We start from the raw sequence: 19,639 nt of genomic DNA on the forward strand, positions 1-19,639 counted from the left end.
TTCACTCACTATGGACTGACAAACTTTGATCTGGATCTGATCCGGATTACAGAATCTTTGGCAATTGAAATCCCCAAATAATGTATATTTTACATTACAGTTGTAGATCTTAATCAAATGTGCTCCAATCACACTCATATTTGAAAGTGAGGTGCAAAATTCACTCACTATGACCTGTCAAAGTTTGATCCGGATCTGATCCATATTGCAGATTTAGCGGATATTTGATTTTAACATTGAAAAACCCTTTTGAACTATATTTTGTATTATATTTTAGCTTATGAAAACCCACTTCTAACAGGACTATGACCTTGAAAATTTTTTCCAAAGTACAAATTTGTGGAATTTGAAGGTAGTGTTGGCGGAGGTTTGCACTCTATGAGCACCTGTGCTCTAGTTTTAGGTGTAAAGAGGCAAAAAATGCAAAAATTGTCATTGTCCAAATACGTATGGACTTGAATGTAGAATGAGTGAATCAATATTGTGAACACTTTTTCTTCCAGTGTTAAATTGGTGCATAATTCCACTCTGATCACTGAAGCATGAAAACAATCTGCAGCAATGCAATATTTGCCAGTGTCTTTCATCCATTAGTGGCCCTCAGAACAATTAATGTGCAGCGGTGTACAGACACCATTTAGCTTTTTCAGTGTCATGCACCAATCCAGCATGCCACCTTACCCTGTGTCCTATACAGTTTCATTGCTTAAGGTACAGTGCTCTTTGCTCCATGGAACATCTCCTCATTGATTGAACGCCTCAGGCTCCGTGAGTGTTGGAAGAAGCCTTATTATAGTGACATTGTGTGGATAGCCCTTCTCTCTTGAGAATCACTTTTGGAGCATTCATAAGCCTTTTTTATGAGGTTTCTCTGACATGCAAGCAGTGAAGCATTTCCCCTTTTGGCCAGGCAGTGCCATGCTTGATACTCCTGTCCGTGCTTCTGATGCACTCCATCCAACCGCTAGTCCGGAGATTCCATTACATTAAGTACCTCGTGAGGAAATATTTTCTCAGCCCCTCACATTCTTACTCGGCATCCTCCTGTTTTCAACTGAACACTTAACACCTTTGCATGGAGTGAGTCTGAGAAAGCCTTTGAATAATATGTAAGACTTGCATACCCTTGAGATTTGTGCACATCAACCTTCCTTTTGTTATGCATGTGCTTGTTGTCACAACTGAGAGGTAATCGTGAATGTACAGCAGCCAGTCAACATCACAAAACATACAAAATTGTAAATAATATCAGAATAATGTTCGCTTTGACACGATAAACAACACCAAAATATCCATCATTTTGCAAAATGATGGATATTTTCAATTGTCATCACATTGTGTTGATGCAAAATCTACAAGAAAGCAGAAATATCACAAAATACAGACTTTTTAATTATTTACAAGTCAGGTTGTACATCAAATAAGACCAAGCATGGCAGCAATCGAAAGACTCAACAGTGCTTGAAGTATGTCACGTGCCTGCGTGGGTAGCACCTCAGTAGGAACACGCAGGGAAGCCAGGAATTACTAGCTACAGCAAAATGATCTTTAAAAAGGAAAGCTAACCAAAGAAAAAAAAAACTTTCACAGAGCGGAAACAGCTATGTCGAGATGTAAGCTATGTGTAAGAGCTCACTGGAAACTACTGACGTCTACTGGTCAAATAATATATGGCACACTTACTATGATATTACAAGCTGGAGGCCACATAGTACAATTTCTCTTGACAAAGAAATAACGAAAGAGGTTACACGCTGATATGGCGTCGCACAGAGATTTGTTGTTTCCTCACAGTTATCAAGAAATTAAGGACCTTCTGGAACGGAAATATCAATGGCATGTAACCTGGGTGTAATTCATCTTGGTATTTGTAAAAAATAGCTTTTAAAAATCTATATATACATTATGTTTTGTTTGAATGCCTTCAGTGACTGCATTTCATGGTGCTTTGCATTTCTTTTCCTCATACGTGATGAGTGGTGATGCCATTTTTTATATTTACAGCCGGTGAGTCAAACTGGAACCCCTCCAAGTGCACAGGGAATGATGGGACCCTGAAAGACTCTATATTTGTTCCATGCACCCATTAAACCAGCTGATTCTAATTAGTCAAGCTCTTCAGGCAGGTAGATGAGTTAATCAGTAAAATCACCTGTTTTAGGTGCACAGGTAGAAGCAATACATGGTAGAATTTTTACTCAATGAAGTTGGAGTTATCCACCTCTGGAAACAACAGTCCGTTAGTCTCATTCACTTGGATAGCTTCATCATTATCTATGTAATTGGAAACACTTTGCAATAAAGGTACTTTAATTTCAATTAGTTGATGCAGTAATGAGCATTAATTAACTGTTAATAAAGAGTTAATTAAACTAATAATAATGTATTAATTATCATATTAGTTAATGCAGTAATAAGCATCAGCTAACAATTAAGTGTTAACCAATTTATTTATAATTTATTAATGGTGTTCATGTTAGTTTATGCAGTAATAACTGTTCACTAAACAATGAATTGAGAATTAACTGTGGTTAGTAATCATGTATGAATTGGGATGTAACAGATGAATAATAGTAAGTTCGATACTGACATGCAGATCCGAGATGGATCGGCATGTTCATGTGGCACAAGTTTTACACCGGATGCCCTTCCTGACATAATGCCATGTAACATGGAGAATGGATGGGGTGGCCTTGAAGATTTGAGTTTATCAGTTCATTCATTGTTTCATTCATTTCCTATTCCTGCTTATCCCAATGAAGATTCATGGTGGGGGGGCTGCATTGGAGCCTACTATAGTGGTCACTGAGTGAGAAGAGGGGTACACCAAGGCTGTTGCAGCGCCACATATAGACATTCACTCTCTCACTTTTAACTATGGTCAATTTAGAGTCCCTGATTCACCTAACCTGCATGTCTTTGGAAGTGGGAGGAAGCCAGAGCACCCTCAGGGAACCCGCGCAAACACGGTGTAAACATGCAAACTCCACACCAAATGGACCAGTGTGGAAGCAAACCTCAGTCCTTCTTACTGTGAGACAACAGTGCTAACCACTAAACCCCTGTGTTGGCCCACGAACCTCTAAATCATCTAAATATACTATGAACTAAAGTGGATCAGTTTTAATATTATAAATCAGTTGAGCTTGTTTCACTGCATGGCTGATGCTGAGACCCTGATCCATGCGTTTATCTCTTCTACGAGGTCTGTCCATAAAGTATCGTACCTTTTTATTTTTTTTTAAACTATATGGATTTGATTCATATGTTTTCACGTCAGACAAGCTTGAACCCTTGTGCGCATGCGTGAGTTTTTCCACGCCTGTCGGTGACGTCATTCACCTGTGAGCAGGCCTTGTGGAAGGAGTGGTCCCACCCCGTCGTCGGATTTTCATTGTCTGGAAATGGCGGAATGATTTGGGTTTTTTTTCCATCTGAATTTTTTCAGAAGCTGTTAGAGACTGGCACCTGGAAACTATTCGAAAAATTTATCTGGCTTTCCGTGAAAATTTTACGGGCTTCACAGAGAATAAGGTCTGTTAGTACAGCTTTAAGGACCCCTTTAAGAATGCTCCGAGCTGCGACGACACGGCACAAGCCACCGGATCATTTCTGAGCTGATGGCTCTGTGGATACGAGTTTCCAGGTGCCAGTCTCTAACAGCTTCTGAAAAAATTCTGATGGAAAAAAAAACCCAAATCATTCCGCCATTTCCAGACAATGAAAATCCGACGATGGGGCGGGACCACTCCTTCCACAAGGCGTGCTCACAGGCGAATGACGTCACCGACAGGCGTGGAAAAACTCACACATGCGCACAAGGGTTCAAGCTTGTCTGACGTGAAAACATATGAATCAAATCCATATAGTTAAAAAAAAATAAAAAGGTACGATACTTTATGGACAGACCTCGTAGATTGGACTACTGTAATGTTCTATTTTCTGGTTTACCGCAGTCCAGCATTAGGGGTTTCCAATTGGTTCAAAATGCTGCAGCCAGACTTTTGACATGAAGCAGAAAGTTTGACCACATTACACCCAGTTTGGCATTTCTTCACTGGCTTCCTGTCTCAGTGAGATCAGATTTTAAGGTTCTGCTACTACTCTATAAAATTGTTCATGGACTGGCACCTCCCTACCTAGCTGACCTAACTAAACCTTACGTACCGGCCCGGGCTTTGCGTTCTCAGGGTGCAGGACTACTTAGTGTCCCTAGGGTTAATAAGAAGTCTGCAGGTCATAGAGCTTTCTCTTATCATGCCCCTTTTCTGTGGAATGATCTCCTTGCATCAATAAAACAGTCAGATTCTGTGGAGACTTTCAAGTCCAGACTTAAGATGCAATTATTTTTCCTTTCGTATGGCTAGCATACTGGTATAGTTTTGTTTTACACTTTTTACTCTTTTAATTCATTTTATTAGGAAACGGAGTGGGCCACTTTTAGTGAAGCTTAGGGCTAGTGGCCAACGATCACCTTAGTATTTCCTGTTTTTCTTGTTGTTTAATGCTGGCAAATTATACAGTATTTCTTGTCTTTCTGATGCCTGATTCTGTTTTTTTTCTCTCTGTTTAAGATGCAGCTCCATCCAGAGATGGGTGTGGTATTTGTGCTGGAGACCCTCCTGTCCTGTGCACCAACAGCCTTTCCTTTATATTCGTTTTGTGAATTGTTTCTGTGAATTGTTCTGTAATTTGTGTTGGTAGCATGGCCCAAGCAGAGGGTCACCCCTTTGAGTCTGGTCTGCTTGAGGTTTCTTCCTCAGAGGGAGTTTTTCCTTACCACTGTTGCTCTGGGGGTTAGTAAGGTTAGACCTTACTTGTGTGAGGTGCCTTGAGGCAACTCTGTTGTGTTTTGGCGCTATATAAATGAAAATATATAAATAAATAAAAAAACTGCTACTTTGGCATCTTCAAACTCATGTAAAAGTTCAAAGCTATAATGGACAAATACTACATACCAGCTTCGAATGAAAAAGTTATGCTATGCCAGTAAAAGTGGTGAACAAAATTGCGCCATCACAGTAGTAAAAAAATTAAGAAGATACCTGGGTTTTATGAAATATGTATTTTTATAAGCAATGCTACTTTTGGCTCATTCTTATTTATCATGGAAATTGAATGTCTATGTTAAATAAAGAATTGTTTTGTATTTGTGTCAAATTGCATTAAATCATTCTGTAATTAAAACTATCAATCCTGAATCGTATTGTAACTATTAAATACATATTATTTTGTTTTATTTATTGTGTTCATGTTAGCTAAAGGCCTTGTTCAAAAATAATGAAGCCAAAGTGTGACATAACCATCAAAATGTAAAAGTGGTCTTTTTTGTGAAATGTTATCATTTTAGGTATGGTTATATATGGTTATAGTTTCAATATTTCTATTGGTCTCGGTTCAGTCATTGCTAGAAATTATCAGTGCATATACAGTAGTGTTCAGAATAATAGTAGTGTTATGTGACTAAAAAGATTAATCCAGTTTTTGAGTATATTATTGTTACATGGGAAACAAGGTACCAGTAGATTCAGTAGATTCTCACAAATCCAACAAAATCAAGCATTCATGATATGCACACTCTTAAGGCTATGAAATTGGGTTATTAGTAAAAAAAAAAAAAAGTAGAAAAGGGGGTGTTCACAATAATAGTAGCATCTGCTGTTGACGCTACAAACTCAAAACTATTATGTTCAAACTGCTTTTTTTAGCAATCCTGTGAATCACTAAACTAGTATTTAGTTGTATAACCACAGTTTTTCATGATTTCTTCACATCTGCGAGGCATTAATTTTGTTGGTTTGGAACCAAGATTTTGCTCGTTTACTAGTGTGCTTGGGGTCATTGTCTTGTTGAAACACCCATTTCAAGGGCATGTCCTCTTCAGCATAAGGCAACATGATGTCTTCAAGTATTTTGACATATCCAAACTGATCCATGATACCTGGTATGCGATATATAGGCCCAACACCATAGTAGGAGAAACATGCCCATATCATGATGCTTGCACCACCATGTTTCACTGCCTTCACTGTGAACTGTGGCTTGAATTCAGAGTTTGGGGGTCGTCTCACAAACTGTTTGCGGCCCTTGGACCCAAAAAGAACAAAATATTCCTCCATTTCTCTTTAGGCCAGTTGATGTGTTCTTAAGCAAATTGTAACCTCTTCTGCACGTCTTTTATTTAACAGAGGGACTTTGCGGGGGATTCTTGCAAATAAATTAGCTTCACAAAGGCGTTTTCTAACTGTCACAGCACTTACAGGTAACTCCAGACTGTCTTTGATCATCCTGGAGCTGATCAATGCATGAGCCTTTGCCATTCTGGTTATTCTTCTATCCATTTTGATGGTTTTTTTCCGTTTTCTTCCATGCGTCTCTGTTTTTTTGTCCATTTTAAAGCATTGTGTTGGGAAAGTGTAGGTACACGGACCCACAACAGGGGGCGCAAATGAACGGACAATGGAATAGGTCAAATAACAACACTTTACTGTTGTGAATGTGCACAACAAATACAACAGATTGCAACAATAGACAATAGTCAATTCACAAGGTGTCGTGTGGGCAGGCTCGAAGATAGGAGACGCCTGTCCAAAGCAGAACCGGAACCACACGATTTCCTCCGCCACCAGACCCCGGGAATACTGGAGCCGCCAAGTCCCGAACTCCCAGGTGGCCACTGCCTCCGCGTGTCGGATCTGGTACTGCTGGCGAGGAACAAAAAGCAAGTGAATGAGGATGCGTTTGCACCCAGGAATCAGCACGGCAGGAAAGCTACCTCCACCTCTCGTTGGAAAAACAGTCCAAAAAATAATGCACAAAAGTTACAAAGGATATTGTCAAGCAGACAGCTGAGGTACGTTACCTTCCAGGTAGAACGATATCTCGGCAAAGAGGTGGAGACGTCGTCCTGCTGATATACTCCTGCCGATCAGATGATTGGTAACAGCTGTTGCAGGTGATGCGTGACAGCTGTCACCCTGGCTGCTCCTGTGAGGCGGCTGCGCCCTCTGGTGCCTGGAGCCCGCACTCCAGACAGGGCGCCCTCTGGTGGTGGGCCAGCAGTACCTCCTCTTCTGGCGGCCCACACAACACATTGGAGATCATTGTAGATGAACAGCCTATAATTTTTTGCACCTGCGTATAAGTTTTCCCCTCTCCAATCAACTTTTTAATCAAACTACACTGTTCTTCTGAACAATGTCTTGAACGTCCCATTTTCCTCAGGCTTTCAAAGAGAAAAGCATGTTCAACAGGTGCTGGCTTCATCCTTAAAGTAGACCTGCATTGAAATAAATGTGGTCAGATCTCAGAAAGAAATAGCTGATATGTATTTATAAGACCCTTATGAATGCAGTAAAGTAAATCTGTAAGCCCAAATTTGTAATTCAGTGGAGAAATCTTCATTTAAAGAAGACAAATTTGCAGCTAAAATTTGGCCCTCAGTACTGTTTGTACATCCGGGACATTGCAGTGACGTCCGGCAGAAGACGGAGCGCTCGCGCCTTCAGTCCAATCCCGCATTGAAATTGATTTTATCTGTTAGTACTGTTACTGTTATACACATCCTGGTTTCAACATCCAAAAGTAAGCTGCAATGAATGTGAGATACAGCTCTGCATGCTCAGATCAGCGGCGACATCAACAGCAGGCGACGTTCTTCCCCGACGCCTCGCTCTCTGCCTCCGATGCGCTTACCGAGTCTGCGGGCTCGCAGCGGGCCACTCAAGCACCCGTCCGTGTCTGCTGTGCAGCCGGCACCACTTCTCTGTCTACTGAAAGGAGGTGCGGCCAACTTGGCACAAGTCCAGAGACAGAGCGCACGGTGACACCTGTTGCTTGCGAGGACAGACTTCTTGCAGCAAAATCCGCAGCGCCGCACGTCTCGGTAATCGGAGCCGCAGAGCTCCATGGCCACTGAGAGAGGTTTATATCTTTTTAAGGACTTGAATTCTTTGCGGGTCCCGCCTCCGTACCCCGCAAAAGCGGAGGTGAAAGACCGTAGATTTTCAATGCGACACCACTCAATCAAACAGGCTATTGAAAAAGTCCCCCAAAAGAATTTTCAAGTACAAATAAAAGAAATGTGTACTCACCAAACGTGCCGCAAGACAATATGAAGTTTTTAAAAAAGTAGATCCTTCCGTATAAGACAAGAAAAAGGTGGAGATGCAAACTGACGTAAATCCACAAATTACAGTTGGCGCACGCAATGCATGCTGGGATAGGGTCTTTTCCCTGACGTCTCGGCAGCGTCCCGGATGTGATGACAGTTTTGCGGAGGGCTAAATTTTAGCTGTAAATTTGTCATTTTTAAATGAAGATTTCACCATTGAATGACAGATCTGGGCTTGCAGGTTTACTTTACTACATTCAGAAGGATCTTATGTGTAAATATAAGTCATTTTTTGGTCCAAAGATGTGACTGCATTTATTTCAATGCAGGTCCACTTTAAATAGGGGACACCTGATTCACACCTGTTTGTTCCACAAAATTGACAAACTCACTGACTGAATGCCACGCTACTATTATTGTGAACACCTCCTTTTATACTTTTTTTTTACTAATAGCCCAATTTCACAGCCTTAAGAGTGTGCATATCATGAATGTTTGGTCTTGTTGGATTTGTGAGAATCTACTGAATCTACTGGTACCTTGTTTCCCATGTAGCAATAAGAAATATACTCAAAACCTGGAATAATCTTTTTAGTCACATAACACTAGTATTATTCTGAACACTACTGTATAGTATAATGTGCTAGAGCGTAACACTTGCGACAACAGTTGGAGGTATCTTCTTTAGTCTGCAAAAGCCTAAACAGAAATTCTGTCCATTAGTTCCTGGTATTATTGAACAAGTAATATAATTATTCTATTGAAGCAGAGTGGGAGATATAGCTAAGATTTTGACACAAATAAATCGAGGACTTATTCTCAGCGTTACACTTGCGACAGTTTTACCTTGCTTTAGAAACATGATGTTTTTTTCTAGGAAATGACATTTCTACCTTTACAAAAATGTATTACTGTGTGTTAGTATGAAGCACAAACAAACAAACTGACAAAATACAAGGTTATTTCTTTAACATTCAACTTTAAATGATATTGCTAAATATCAATGTCACACAAAATTGATGCTATTTGGGGGGGTAAATTCCATGCATATCTCTGGAACCGTGCAGAATTTTTCCATGAAATTTTCAGTACCTGTCAAAGAGACTATAGGCAACTCACAGATAAATCTGGATGGTGCTAAATAAAATAATGGCTTGTTCATGACAAATGCAATGCAAATCAGCAGTTAGGCTTCATTATTTTTGAACTAGGCCTAAAGTAGTAGTTTATACATTATTCAATCATTTAGAAAGATTTTGCACACACTTACACACTTCATAAATGATGACTAAACACAGTTGTCATAATTGAATGTGTTATCATTTAATAGCAAAAAGCAAAAAGTCTACCGCAATACACTAAAAAAACATTTTTATTAAAAAAAATAGTTTTGGTGATTGTGTTGCCACACCACCACGGTGCGGATGTGCCACGCTGTTCACCACTTTACCAATTCAGATTTTTAAAACGCTTTAGCAAACCCTGCAGAACTGAGCTGTATTTTTACGTGGCCAAACAGAAGCAGGTTCAAAGCACAGCCATTGATCAGTGATGGTCCTGTTCTCTCTCTCTCCCTCTCAGGATTATGTCTCTTTTGAGCATCACAGTGTTGTGTTGACATGAATAGATGTGATTGTTTTCTGCATCAGCTGCACATGTTCTGGTTCTATCGAAGGATTCGCTCTTTGAATGGTCCTGTCTTTTGTCTCTGCCTTTAGAATCTGACCTCTGATTGAAAAAAGCTTCAAGATTCTTCAGAACCCCTTGCTTGTGGACTCATTGCTGAAAGAAAGCCGTCCGAGTCCAGTACATCTCCTGCTTCGAACACTAACACACCAGTAGCTTGTTTGATGATTTCTATTTTGACAACGTGTCAGTATATTATTATTCAAAGGTTGACTTTGGAGTCTGGGATTCGATTGTGGCCTGTTTCCATGTCAACTATCAAAGCTGTTTCTCAAAACAAGGGCCCGAGCTGGTGCTTGATGCTGTATTGAAGTAACAGTATTTATATCATCACAAAGCACTAGTCTAAGGTCAGATATAAAGGTTGGCATTTTACAAAAGTTTTTTCCTTCTTGGACTGGTATGGCATTTGTACTAATTCCACTAACTGTAAGGGTGATGAAGCCGCACACTGCTTGTGTGTGTGTGTGTGTGTGTGTGTGTGTGTGTGTGTGTGTGTGTGTGTGTGTGTGTGTGTGTGTGTGTGTGTGTGTGTGTGTGTGTGTGTGTGTGTGTGTGTGTGTGTGTGTGGTGTTGAGCTCATTCAGAATGTTGTGTCTGTCCACAGGTTACAGGGGTCAGAAAGGAGAACGAGGCCAGCTTGGTCTGGGACTGCCAGGAGATCCAGGACCCATGGGGCCACCAGGTAAGACCTGGTGTCATAGTAACTGTCAGTGCAGTACCTGTGCCACTTTATGTTATACTCACAAATCAAAACCTACTGTGTGGAATGTAAAGGCACTCTGCTGCTTCTGCTCAAAAATATGTTTGTATTTCTATATGTTTGTATTTGTGTGGCAAACAATATGAATTATTCCTTGTCTTTGCAAATGCCTGGTTTCCCAACTCTCTGTAAACCAGTGAATGAATAGCTAGATATGTAAATGTGTCCATCCTCTTTACTTTAACACAATAACTCAAAAATAATGAACGAGTTTAAATGCAAAATGTTTCATATCCAGAAAATCTTTTTTTTTTAATTAGCTTATTAACTGAAATGAATAACTCCAAATCATCTAATACACAAGCATGAAACAGATAATTGATGTGCAAATTCATGGAAATCTAACTTTATTTGAATAAAAAGAAAATATACCAAAAAATTGATTTGTCTTCAAAATGCTCCGTACACCCATTTTTCTGCAAAATGCTCCATATCCATGAATGTGTCTTTGGTGACAAACTGATCGATCTATAGTCCAGTGTTTTTCAACCTTTTTTGAGCCGCGGCACCCTTTTTATATTTACAAAATCCTGCGGCACACCACCAACTAAAATAATATTATAATGCTATTACCTCTGGTTTTGCGCAAAACCCAATTATCGCAATAGAAAATCGATACAGAAAACATCGTATTTCGAAAATCCTCAAGCATTTTGCACTCTGATCTCAAGTAGGGCTGTCACGATTAGGAATTTCTGGAGACGATTAATTGTCAGACAAATAATTGCGATTGACGAATATATTGTCTATTTTTTTTTCTTTTTTCCCCTTCTTTATATTCTACTATTGTAGTATAATTACACAACTCTGGAAGAACGTTTGGCTTCTGTGAGTGGAGAAACTGGGAATGGTGCAACATTTTTATTTTTTATCTTTATTTTACATACAGTCCCAACTTTTTCTGATTTGTGGTTGTTTCTGTTGCATTTCTGAAATTGTTTCTCCTCATCAGTCACGTTTTGTGCTTAAACACTACATTAAGCTTAAGATTGAACAAATAAATACCTTTGGAAAATAACAGCTGTTAAAGTTCAGCGTTCTCACCTGCTTTTTGTGATCTGTGCATCTGAACATTTTTTTTTTGTGGCTCTCAGTTCATTCATATATTCTCATTTTTTAAATATGTTTTTAAATATACGAGTATTTGACCGTTTATTTCATCTCATGATCTCATAAATTTAGCATACGACGCGCACATGGTGTGAACAGGACGGTAATGGCAGAATCACACCTTTAGAGAAAGTTCAGAGAGAAGTAAAGGCAGCTTCATGTTTCCGTTTTGTTAACGTTCACTCGGGTTTACAATCCTCTCTCTGCTCCGCGCTCGCTGCGCACTGAACGTGTCGCCCCTGCATTCAGGAATCTCCCTCACCCACCCCCTCCCTCACCCAGCCCCTCCCTCGCAGTCTGCAGCCTGTTAACTCCGCGCGCGTGCACACACAGGCACAGACACACACACCGACAGCTCCGCATTTTAGACGGCTTTTGAAGAAGACGGCAGTTTTAATCGGCCGTCAGCCTCCTTGTTATTATCCCGCCTTAAGACGAGAGCGAAGCTGCAGCACGTTTGACATCAGATTCTGAGTCGTTTTATGCTTTGTGGATAAAATAAATAATTCACGGTAATCGCGAATATGAAAAATAATCACGAATATGAAAAATACCCACGGCACCCCTGACGATTGATCACGGCACCCTAGGGTGCCGCGGCACCCCGGTTGAGAATCACTGCTATAGTCCAATAATTGTAGAATATCAGTCACAGCTTACTCATGAAGCTCATTCATGAAGAGGTTATCTCACATCAAGTAAGTATTTAGCACTGTCACTATCATAGACTGGCCCACCTTAGGCACTAGCCATTTCTTGGTAGAAAGCCCCAACATTGATGTTGATGTGCTTAACCCTTAGAACCCTAAGGGAATTTTCTCTGTTACCATGCCTTAGGAAATCCCTCTTTTACGGTACTTTGTTTGATAATAATGCCCATGTGTTGGATATCAACATGTTCAGAACTATCTCAATCTCAATATAATCTCTTTATAGAAATATGATGAAAGGGTTGACCAGGATGCAGGAGAGCATCATTAGGGCACTAAGGGTTAACTAAATCATGGGGGGGGGGGTTGCGTCTGTGACACAACCAACCATTGGAAGAACACTGTGACTTAAATTTTGCTCAGTTCTTACCCTTTCTGAGAAAATTAATTCACCATTGTAGACTGTGTGAGTTTATCACTGTGGATTTCCGGGGCTTTTGCGTTAGTTATTTTGAATCCACGTTGAGTCTTTGCAACACATTTGACCTCATTTGATATGGAGGGCTCTGACAGCAAAAGGGGTTGGCATATGGGTGTACTTTGCAACAAAAAGTAAATTTGAAGTGCAAGGCATAAGAAGCATTTTGACTACCAACCTATATCATATTTAGATTTCTATTGCTACAAACCGAGGAACAGAGGTCTTAATTTTGACAAAATGTCATATGGACCATTTAGCATTTATACTCTTAAAGCCCTATCATGGAGAGTGGTTCCTTGGAGAGAGAGGATCCTGGAGGGGGCCTGGGAGAATGCCCATTCAATCTACATGTGTTTTGTGGACTTGGAGACAGCATGGTATGGAGTATGGAATGAGGGAGTCCCTTCTCAGGGCCATCCAATCTCTATATTCACAAAGCGAGAGCTGTGTTTGGGTGCTCGGCTTTAAATCTGACTCATTTCAGGTGGGGGTTTGGCTTCTGCCAGGGCTGCGCCTTGTCACCAATCCTGTTTGTGATATGCATGGACAGGATATCAAGGCGTAGTCGGGGCAAGGCAAGGCAAGTTTATTTCTATAGCACATTTCAGCAACAGGGCAATTCAAAGTGCTTTACATATACGGTACATACAAACAAACATTGCAGCAACACATTAAAAGAAAACAAAAGACAATTAAAAGAATAAACAAAATAGCATGAAAAAATGAATATTAGCTTTATGGGGAACTTGGAGTAGAGCCACTGCTCCTTCATGTTGAGAGGAGCCAGCTGAGGTGTTCGGGCATCTGGTAGGGATGCCCCCTGGGTGCCTCCCGAGGGAGGTGTTCCATGCACGTCCATTTGGGAGGAGATCCCGGGGAAGACACAGGACTAGGTGGAGAGATTATATCTCCACACTGGCCTTGGAACGCCTCGGGATCCCCCAGTCGGAGGTGGTCAGTGTGACACGGGAAAGGGAAGTCTGGGGTTAGGGTTTGTGCTGTGGCCCCCGTGACCCGATAAGCGGTTGAAGATGAGTGATGAGTGAGTGACTCTTAATGCCTTCATCTTGTAACTCACCAAAGTAAAAGGGCAAAAGATAAACACTTTCATATCCGTTCAACTTTGATGCACCAGATTAATTTTTAAAAATAAATAAAATAATACATTTATCTATTCACACTGCACTCACACAATGATGTGTGCTGCCATGAAGGCAAGGCAGGAACTTTTGGATTAAGGACCTTGCTCATGGCCACATTCCCATTTCCTTTTCAAGTCTACTTAATCTCCTACAGAAATGCAGAAATATTCTGTTATTTTTTATTTTTGTATTTTTTTGTATTTTCAACAGTGGTCACATTACATTTGATGTGAAACTCAAATAATTCAGTTCCGAGTCTACACAAATTTCTGAAACAATTTCTGTAAGAATTTAGACAAGGACATCCGGTGTAAAAATAGTGCCAAATCCTAGTGCGGATCTCTACGAGATGTGTTGTGAAAATCCTGAGCAAAATGACCATAGTTGCTGACTGTCCAAGAGCAACTATGTTCTAAACCTCAATTAACATGACCATGCCTCTGTACAAACCCTGCAGAAATTATTTTTGTATTAATGTTGCCAAAGTAGATACTTCTTCCTTCTCTCTGTCTCTTTCAACATATCTGTGTTTACATTTAGCTTGAAATTAGCTTTTTTTTTGTCTCTTATATTTCCAATGCCTGACTCTGGTGGCCATCAAGGCCACTGTTTCTTGCTTTTGCAATGACTTTTCATCAAGCGCAGTCTACATATTGAATAAAACAAAGTATTACTTACAAAATGATGCAAAGAGAACTCTGTTTCAACCACTTGCTCGTGTTACATGCACTTTGGAAAAAATCTTTTACCTTTTGCTGAATGCACATTTATTTTTTATAACATTAAAGGCATTGATGTGAGAAAGTTGGGCAACATGAATCTTCCTTGAAGTTTTGACCAGGAATTTCAGGTTGAATGACCATCCCATTACACTATTCGGTGTGAGATTGAGTTTTCTGACTTCCAAGTGATTTGCAGTCAGTTTGTCATTATCCTGGTCTTGCATGCTGCACTGGTCACTTTGCTCAGCAAGTTCAACAGAGTTGAATTTTTAATACAACACTCCTTGGAGCAAATCATTTCCAGCTCACAGTCCCACCATCAACACCACCACCATCATCATCATCAACCACTCCACCCTGCAACACCACACACAAGACTGCATATCACACTACATCCACAGTAATATGAGAACAATGCACAAATATGGTTGATGAAATACTTGATGCTGACATGATTAACACAGTTATACGTCAGTCGTTGAGCAAAGTCTCCCAAACATGCTGCATTCAAGCTCGACCGACTCACAGTGGATGCATTTTCATTTTTCAAATTTATGAATTGTCATGGGCGGCACGGTGCCTTAGTGGTTAACATAATGCCCCATAGCAAGAAGGTCGTGGGATCACTTCCCGCCCTTTCTGTGTGGAGTTTGCATGTTCTCTCCCTGTTTGCTTCAGCTCCCCACCCCCATAACCCTTAACTGGAGTAAGCAGGTAGAGAAAATGGATGGATGGACGGGGCTCTGAAGATGGTAATGTAGAAAAGGGGGTCATTTAGGCTATTCCAGGTCTCCATAGAAAACCATTGGATAATGTCATGCATTCTCTGTCCAGTATATATGCAGTCTATGGTCATAGTCATGACAGAAAGGTAGAAATTTTTTAACATGTTAAAGAATTCAGCTACACGGACCACAGAAGCCCTCCTCAAGTCTCCAGTGTTTTCCAGTGTAAGGACAAGGTTTCAAACCTTGAGCCTCCAGCATGCTTATCCATGAAAGTGAGCATGGGGTTCCACAAATATGAATAAAGATGAATATTGTTAATGCTGCCAGAGATATTGAATCAGCATTGGTATCTGTGCCTGAGAGCTCTTCTAACAGTGCAATCACAGACACTCCAGTCATACCGTGTTGGTCACAGTACGAGCACACAGTGACAGGGCAGCTCTGCCTGCCCTCCATCTGTTTATCAGATCCACTGAAAGGACTCATTGTGATACCAGAGAAATGTTCTCAGGTCAAGCCTGTCAGCTTACATTCTCTTTGAGCCTTCAGCTTGTAGAAGATAATAGGCCGTAGGACGTGTTATATATGTATGCCCAGAAATCAGTTTTCCTGGAACTCCTAAGGGGGCAACTCAAAACTGGTTTATTCTTGTATATAATGTGTCCCTAATCACAAATGTCATTGTCCCCACGTAGTGGGGTGCACATGAATTTGTAACGTGCACTTGATGAAAATACATGGTAGTGAATGGTACATCAACTGTATGATGGTTAAATGTTTGCCTTTCCTTGCTATTAATGTACAGTTGTTATAGGAAAATGTTCTCCTTGTTATTTCAAACAATTTCTTATTTCTTAATTACTGGGAGGGGAAATCGCATGAATTTGTAACGTGTATTTGGTGAAAATGCAATGTAAATAACTAATTGAGACACAAACATACACGTCTTATCAGTTTCATGTTGCAGAAATGTTCACTAAGTACATATTATGTTAATATAGACTTTTGTCATTCTTTTTACCACAATCTTTCTCATCTTGTATGCAAATTCAGGATGGGGGGCATCATATACCTCAAGTGGTAACCAGAGTTCAAATTAAGGTTCCGTGAGGAAAAAACATTTCACAATCATTTACCTTTATTTTGCTCAATTCATACTACCACTTGACTTTTCTGTTTATACAGGTACCAAGACCCCAGGAACAGTATGACAACCCAGAACACATCCAAATGTGAAATGGTAGAATATTTTGCCACCATTACCCCGATATTATATGGTCTGAGATCTCACACGATTAACCAATCAGATTACCGGAAAAAAATGTAATTGGATTAGAATACTGTATTGACGCCTTTATGGTGTCAAATCTATCTATCTATCTTAGATGTGTAATTGTTTTACATGTATTGTACATCATGAATCTAGCATTTCAATTAAAATACATTTGTCTACATTACATGCGATGACACAGGTAATATGGGAGAGAGATTGTTGCTGGCCTCAAGTGGACAAGTTTAATTTGACAACAATTAAAATATGATTAAAAATACTAGTAGTAGTAATAATAATAAAGAATAGTTGGCTGGATGTCAAATTATGTACATAATGTATACCAGTAAATAGCAACCAAATCAGGCGAGTAAATTAAAAAATATTGTTCTTTGCTTTAAAATGGCTTTTAGCCAATGGGAAGACAGTATTCATGTCTACTGAATGATAAAAATAAATACCATGGCATAATTTAGTAGAAATCAAAGCACACGTCACTTACATATTTATAACAATAACAACAAAATAATTCAGTCTAACCAGGTTCCAACAAGTGAAATGTGATCATCGTTTCTTAACCCACATAACTTATGTCAGATGTGGTTGGTACTATTTTTTTTAATCAACAATTTAATATTTACAAAACGATGTACAATGTAGAATGAAAAGAGATAGGGATTTCAGTTTTGTCTTAGTGTTACAAGGACTATATAATGATATATTTTTTTGTTCTTCTTCTTTTTTAAAGTTCGAGATTGCTACAATTAGTCATGCACACTGACATGACTGACCAATTTGGCTATTATGATTTAATATGAATGCGAGTCGCATATACAACATGTACAATAACAATGTACATCAATGATCATGCATATCGATAAATCTTATCAAAGTTTTTATTTTATTTATTATATTTAACACCTACCCCATGCAGCTAACTTCTTTGCAAGGGATTTCTCCTTCCTTCTTACTTTACTTATGTCACAGAAACGTGATAGCATGGTGATAGTATGGCGATGTTGATTGGTGTATTTATCAAAACTACGTCATCGACTTCGTGAGCATCAAATACGATATTGCTGATTGGATTATTTTTATCACGTGCATAGACTGGTCCGCGACATTTTCAGCTGCAAAAGTCGTCCAAAATATTCGTATTTTTCTCTTTCATGAGCACTTATTTGGATTGGGAATATACATTTTCTGTTAGTTTATAATATTTTTGATATTATCAATCAAGAATTAAGTTGCCCCCAGAGACGTTGCACGAACAAATGGCTTAGAGGCGACCGTATTGTGTGTGGAGCTAAATCAAGGCCAAAACTTTTGTAATCTGAAAATAAAAAAAGATTGAAAAAATAAATTTTGAAACTGAAAATTAAAGTTTTGTAATCTGAAAATAAAAAAAGATTCAAAAAATAAATTTTGAAACTGAAAATTCAGTGTTTGTTCTTGAATTTTATAATAATTTAAAAAGTATTTTCAAAATAAAAATAAGTGTAAGATATATATTTTTCAGTTTAAATAAATTTTTGATTCAGCTCTGTAATTTTTTTTGATCAAATAATTTATTTTCATTCATATTTCTTTTTTTCACCTTCAGATCTTTTTTTCACTTTCAGATCTTATTTTTTCAGTTTCAAACTTTTGGCCCCGTTCTGGCGTGGGAGGGCGTGGCTTCGATTGAGAGGGGCATGGAATTGTGAGTGACAGGAGAGCAATCAGTCCTCACATGATGTTGCATTCAGGAAACGTGGGTACTTTGATAGATAATGACTTGAGAAGGACAAATAAAGGCCAAACACATGCCCATATTAAGAATTATTGACAGGCTAAGCTTGGTTTGGGTGTTTATTAAATCATATTTTGGGTGATCGTTCTCATAATGGTCTTGCTTTGGTGTGGGCATTAAAAAATGATGACCCACTTATTTCCTCAGTAACTGTGAATTAAGTATACATCATGAAGCTACCAACATCATCATTATTACAGATCTTTATGATGAAATACTCAAATTTGTCTCCATTCAACATGGTCACTCAATTTTTGAGAACTGCCAACTTGACACAGATTGACTATTGATGGTTTTAGAGTATCCCAGAATCCTTTGCGCGCTGGCAAGGGAAGCTTGATAATGGCTCAGCTTAACACTAACTTTAACATTTAAAATGCCATAGACATGCTAATGCGTTACCATCGGTCCCATTTTTAAGTTATAAAATACATCTACCAACAGTTTCAGAAGACCATAACAGGTCGGTTTAACATAAAAAGGCAAATATTACTCACAGACATATGCTCTTTAGGGTTTTAGTGGGGAAAAATTAAGATAAAGCAAAATAAAACAAAGAACCAATGAAGCAGCAGATTGAAAATTGAAGCACTGCTTCATTGGTTCAAGGTTCAAAGCTTGATTACAGACCGACTGCAGGGTCTGTAATCAACGTATCAAAATGATCATTTTCTTGACAAACGCCCCCTAAAACAGAGGCCACTCTGAAGGACCGATAAGGGAATCGTTAAGCAAAAAGGCTATTGATGTTGATGGATCAAATAACTTCTTAAGGATACCCGAAAAGAACTGGTTCCCAACACGCAACCCTAACAGCAATATATATATATTGTATGATTTTTTAATAATTTATTTGTATGTTACTGCTGCAAATAAGTATTAATGTATTCATGTATTAATTGCACCTGTTTGAATGTGTTATCTGTATAAAAGACACCTGTTTCCACACTCAGTCAATCACACTCCAACCTGTCCACCATAGCAAGACCAAAGAGCTGTCTAAGGACACCAGGGACAAAACTGTAGACCTGCACAAGGCTGGGATGGACCACAGGACAACAGGCAAGCAGCTTGGTAGAAGACAACAACTGTTTTGATTATTTATTAGAAAGTGGAAGAAACACAAGATGACTGTCAGTCTCCCTCGGTCTGGGATTCCGTGCAAGATTTCACTTTGTGGGG

General features: G+C 39.3%; 1 protein-coding gene across 1 annotated transcript in view; it reads left to right on the plus strand.

Moving 5' to 3' along the window:
- The window catches only part of LOC117522962 (collagen alpha-1(XIX) chain-like), a 256,577-nt gene that overhangs the window by 195,792 nt on the left and 41,146 nt on the right, over positions 1 to 19,639 (plus strand). Inside the window, exon 37 of the mRNA XM_034184381.1 lies at positions 10,407 to 10,484. Coding sequence (XP_034040272.1) covers positions 10,407 to 10,484 — 78 coding nt within the window. The remainder of the gene's footprint in view (positions 1 to 10,406; positions 10,485 to 19,639) is intronic.

The sequence above is a fragment of the Thalassophryne amazonica genome, chromosome 13 (genome assembly GCF_902500255.1).
Source record: "Thalassophryne amazonica chromosome 13, fThaAma1.1, whole genome shotgun sequence".
Lineage (NCBI taxonomy): Eukaryota > Metazoa > Chordata > Actinopteri > Batrachoidiformes > Batrachoididae > Thalassophryne > Thalassophryne amazonica.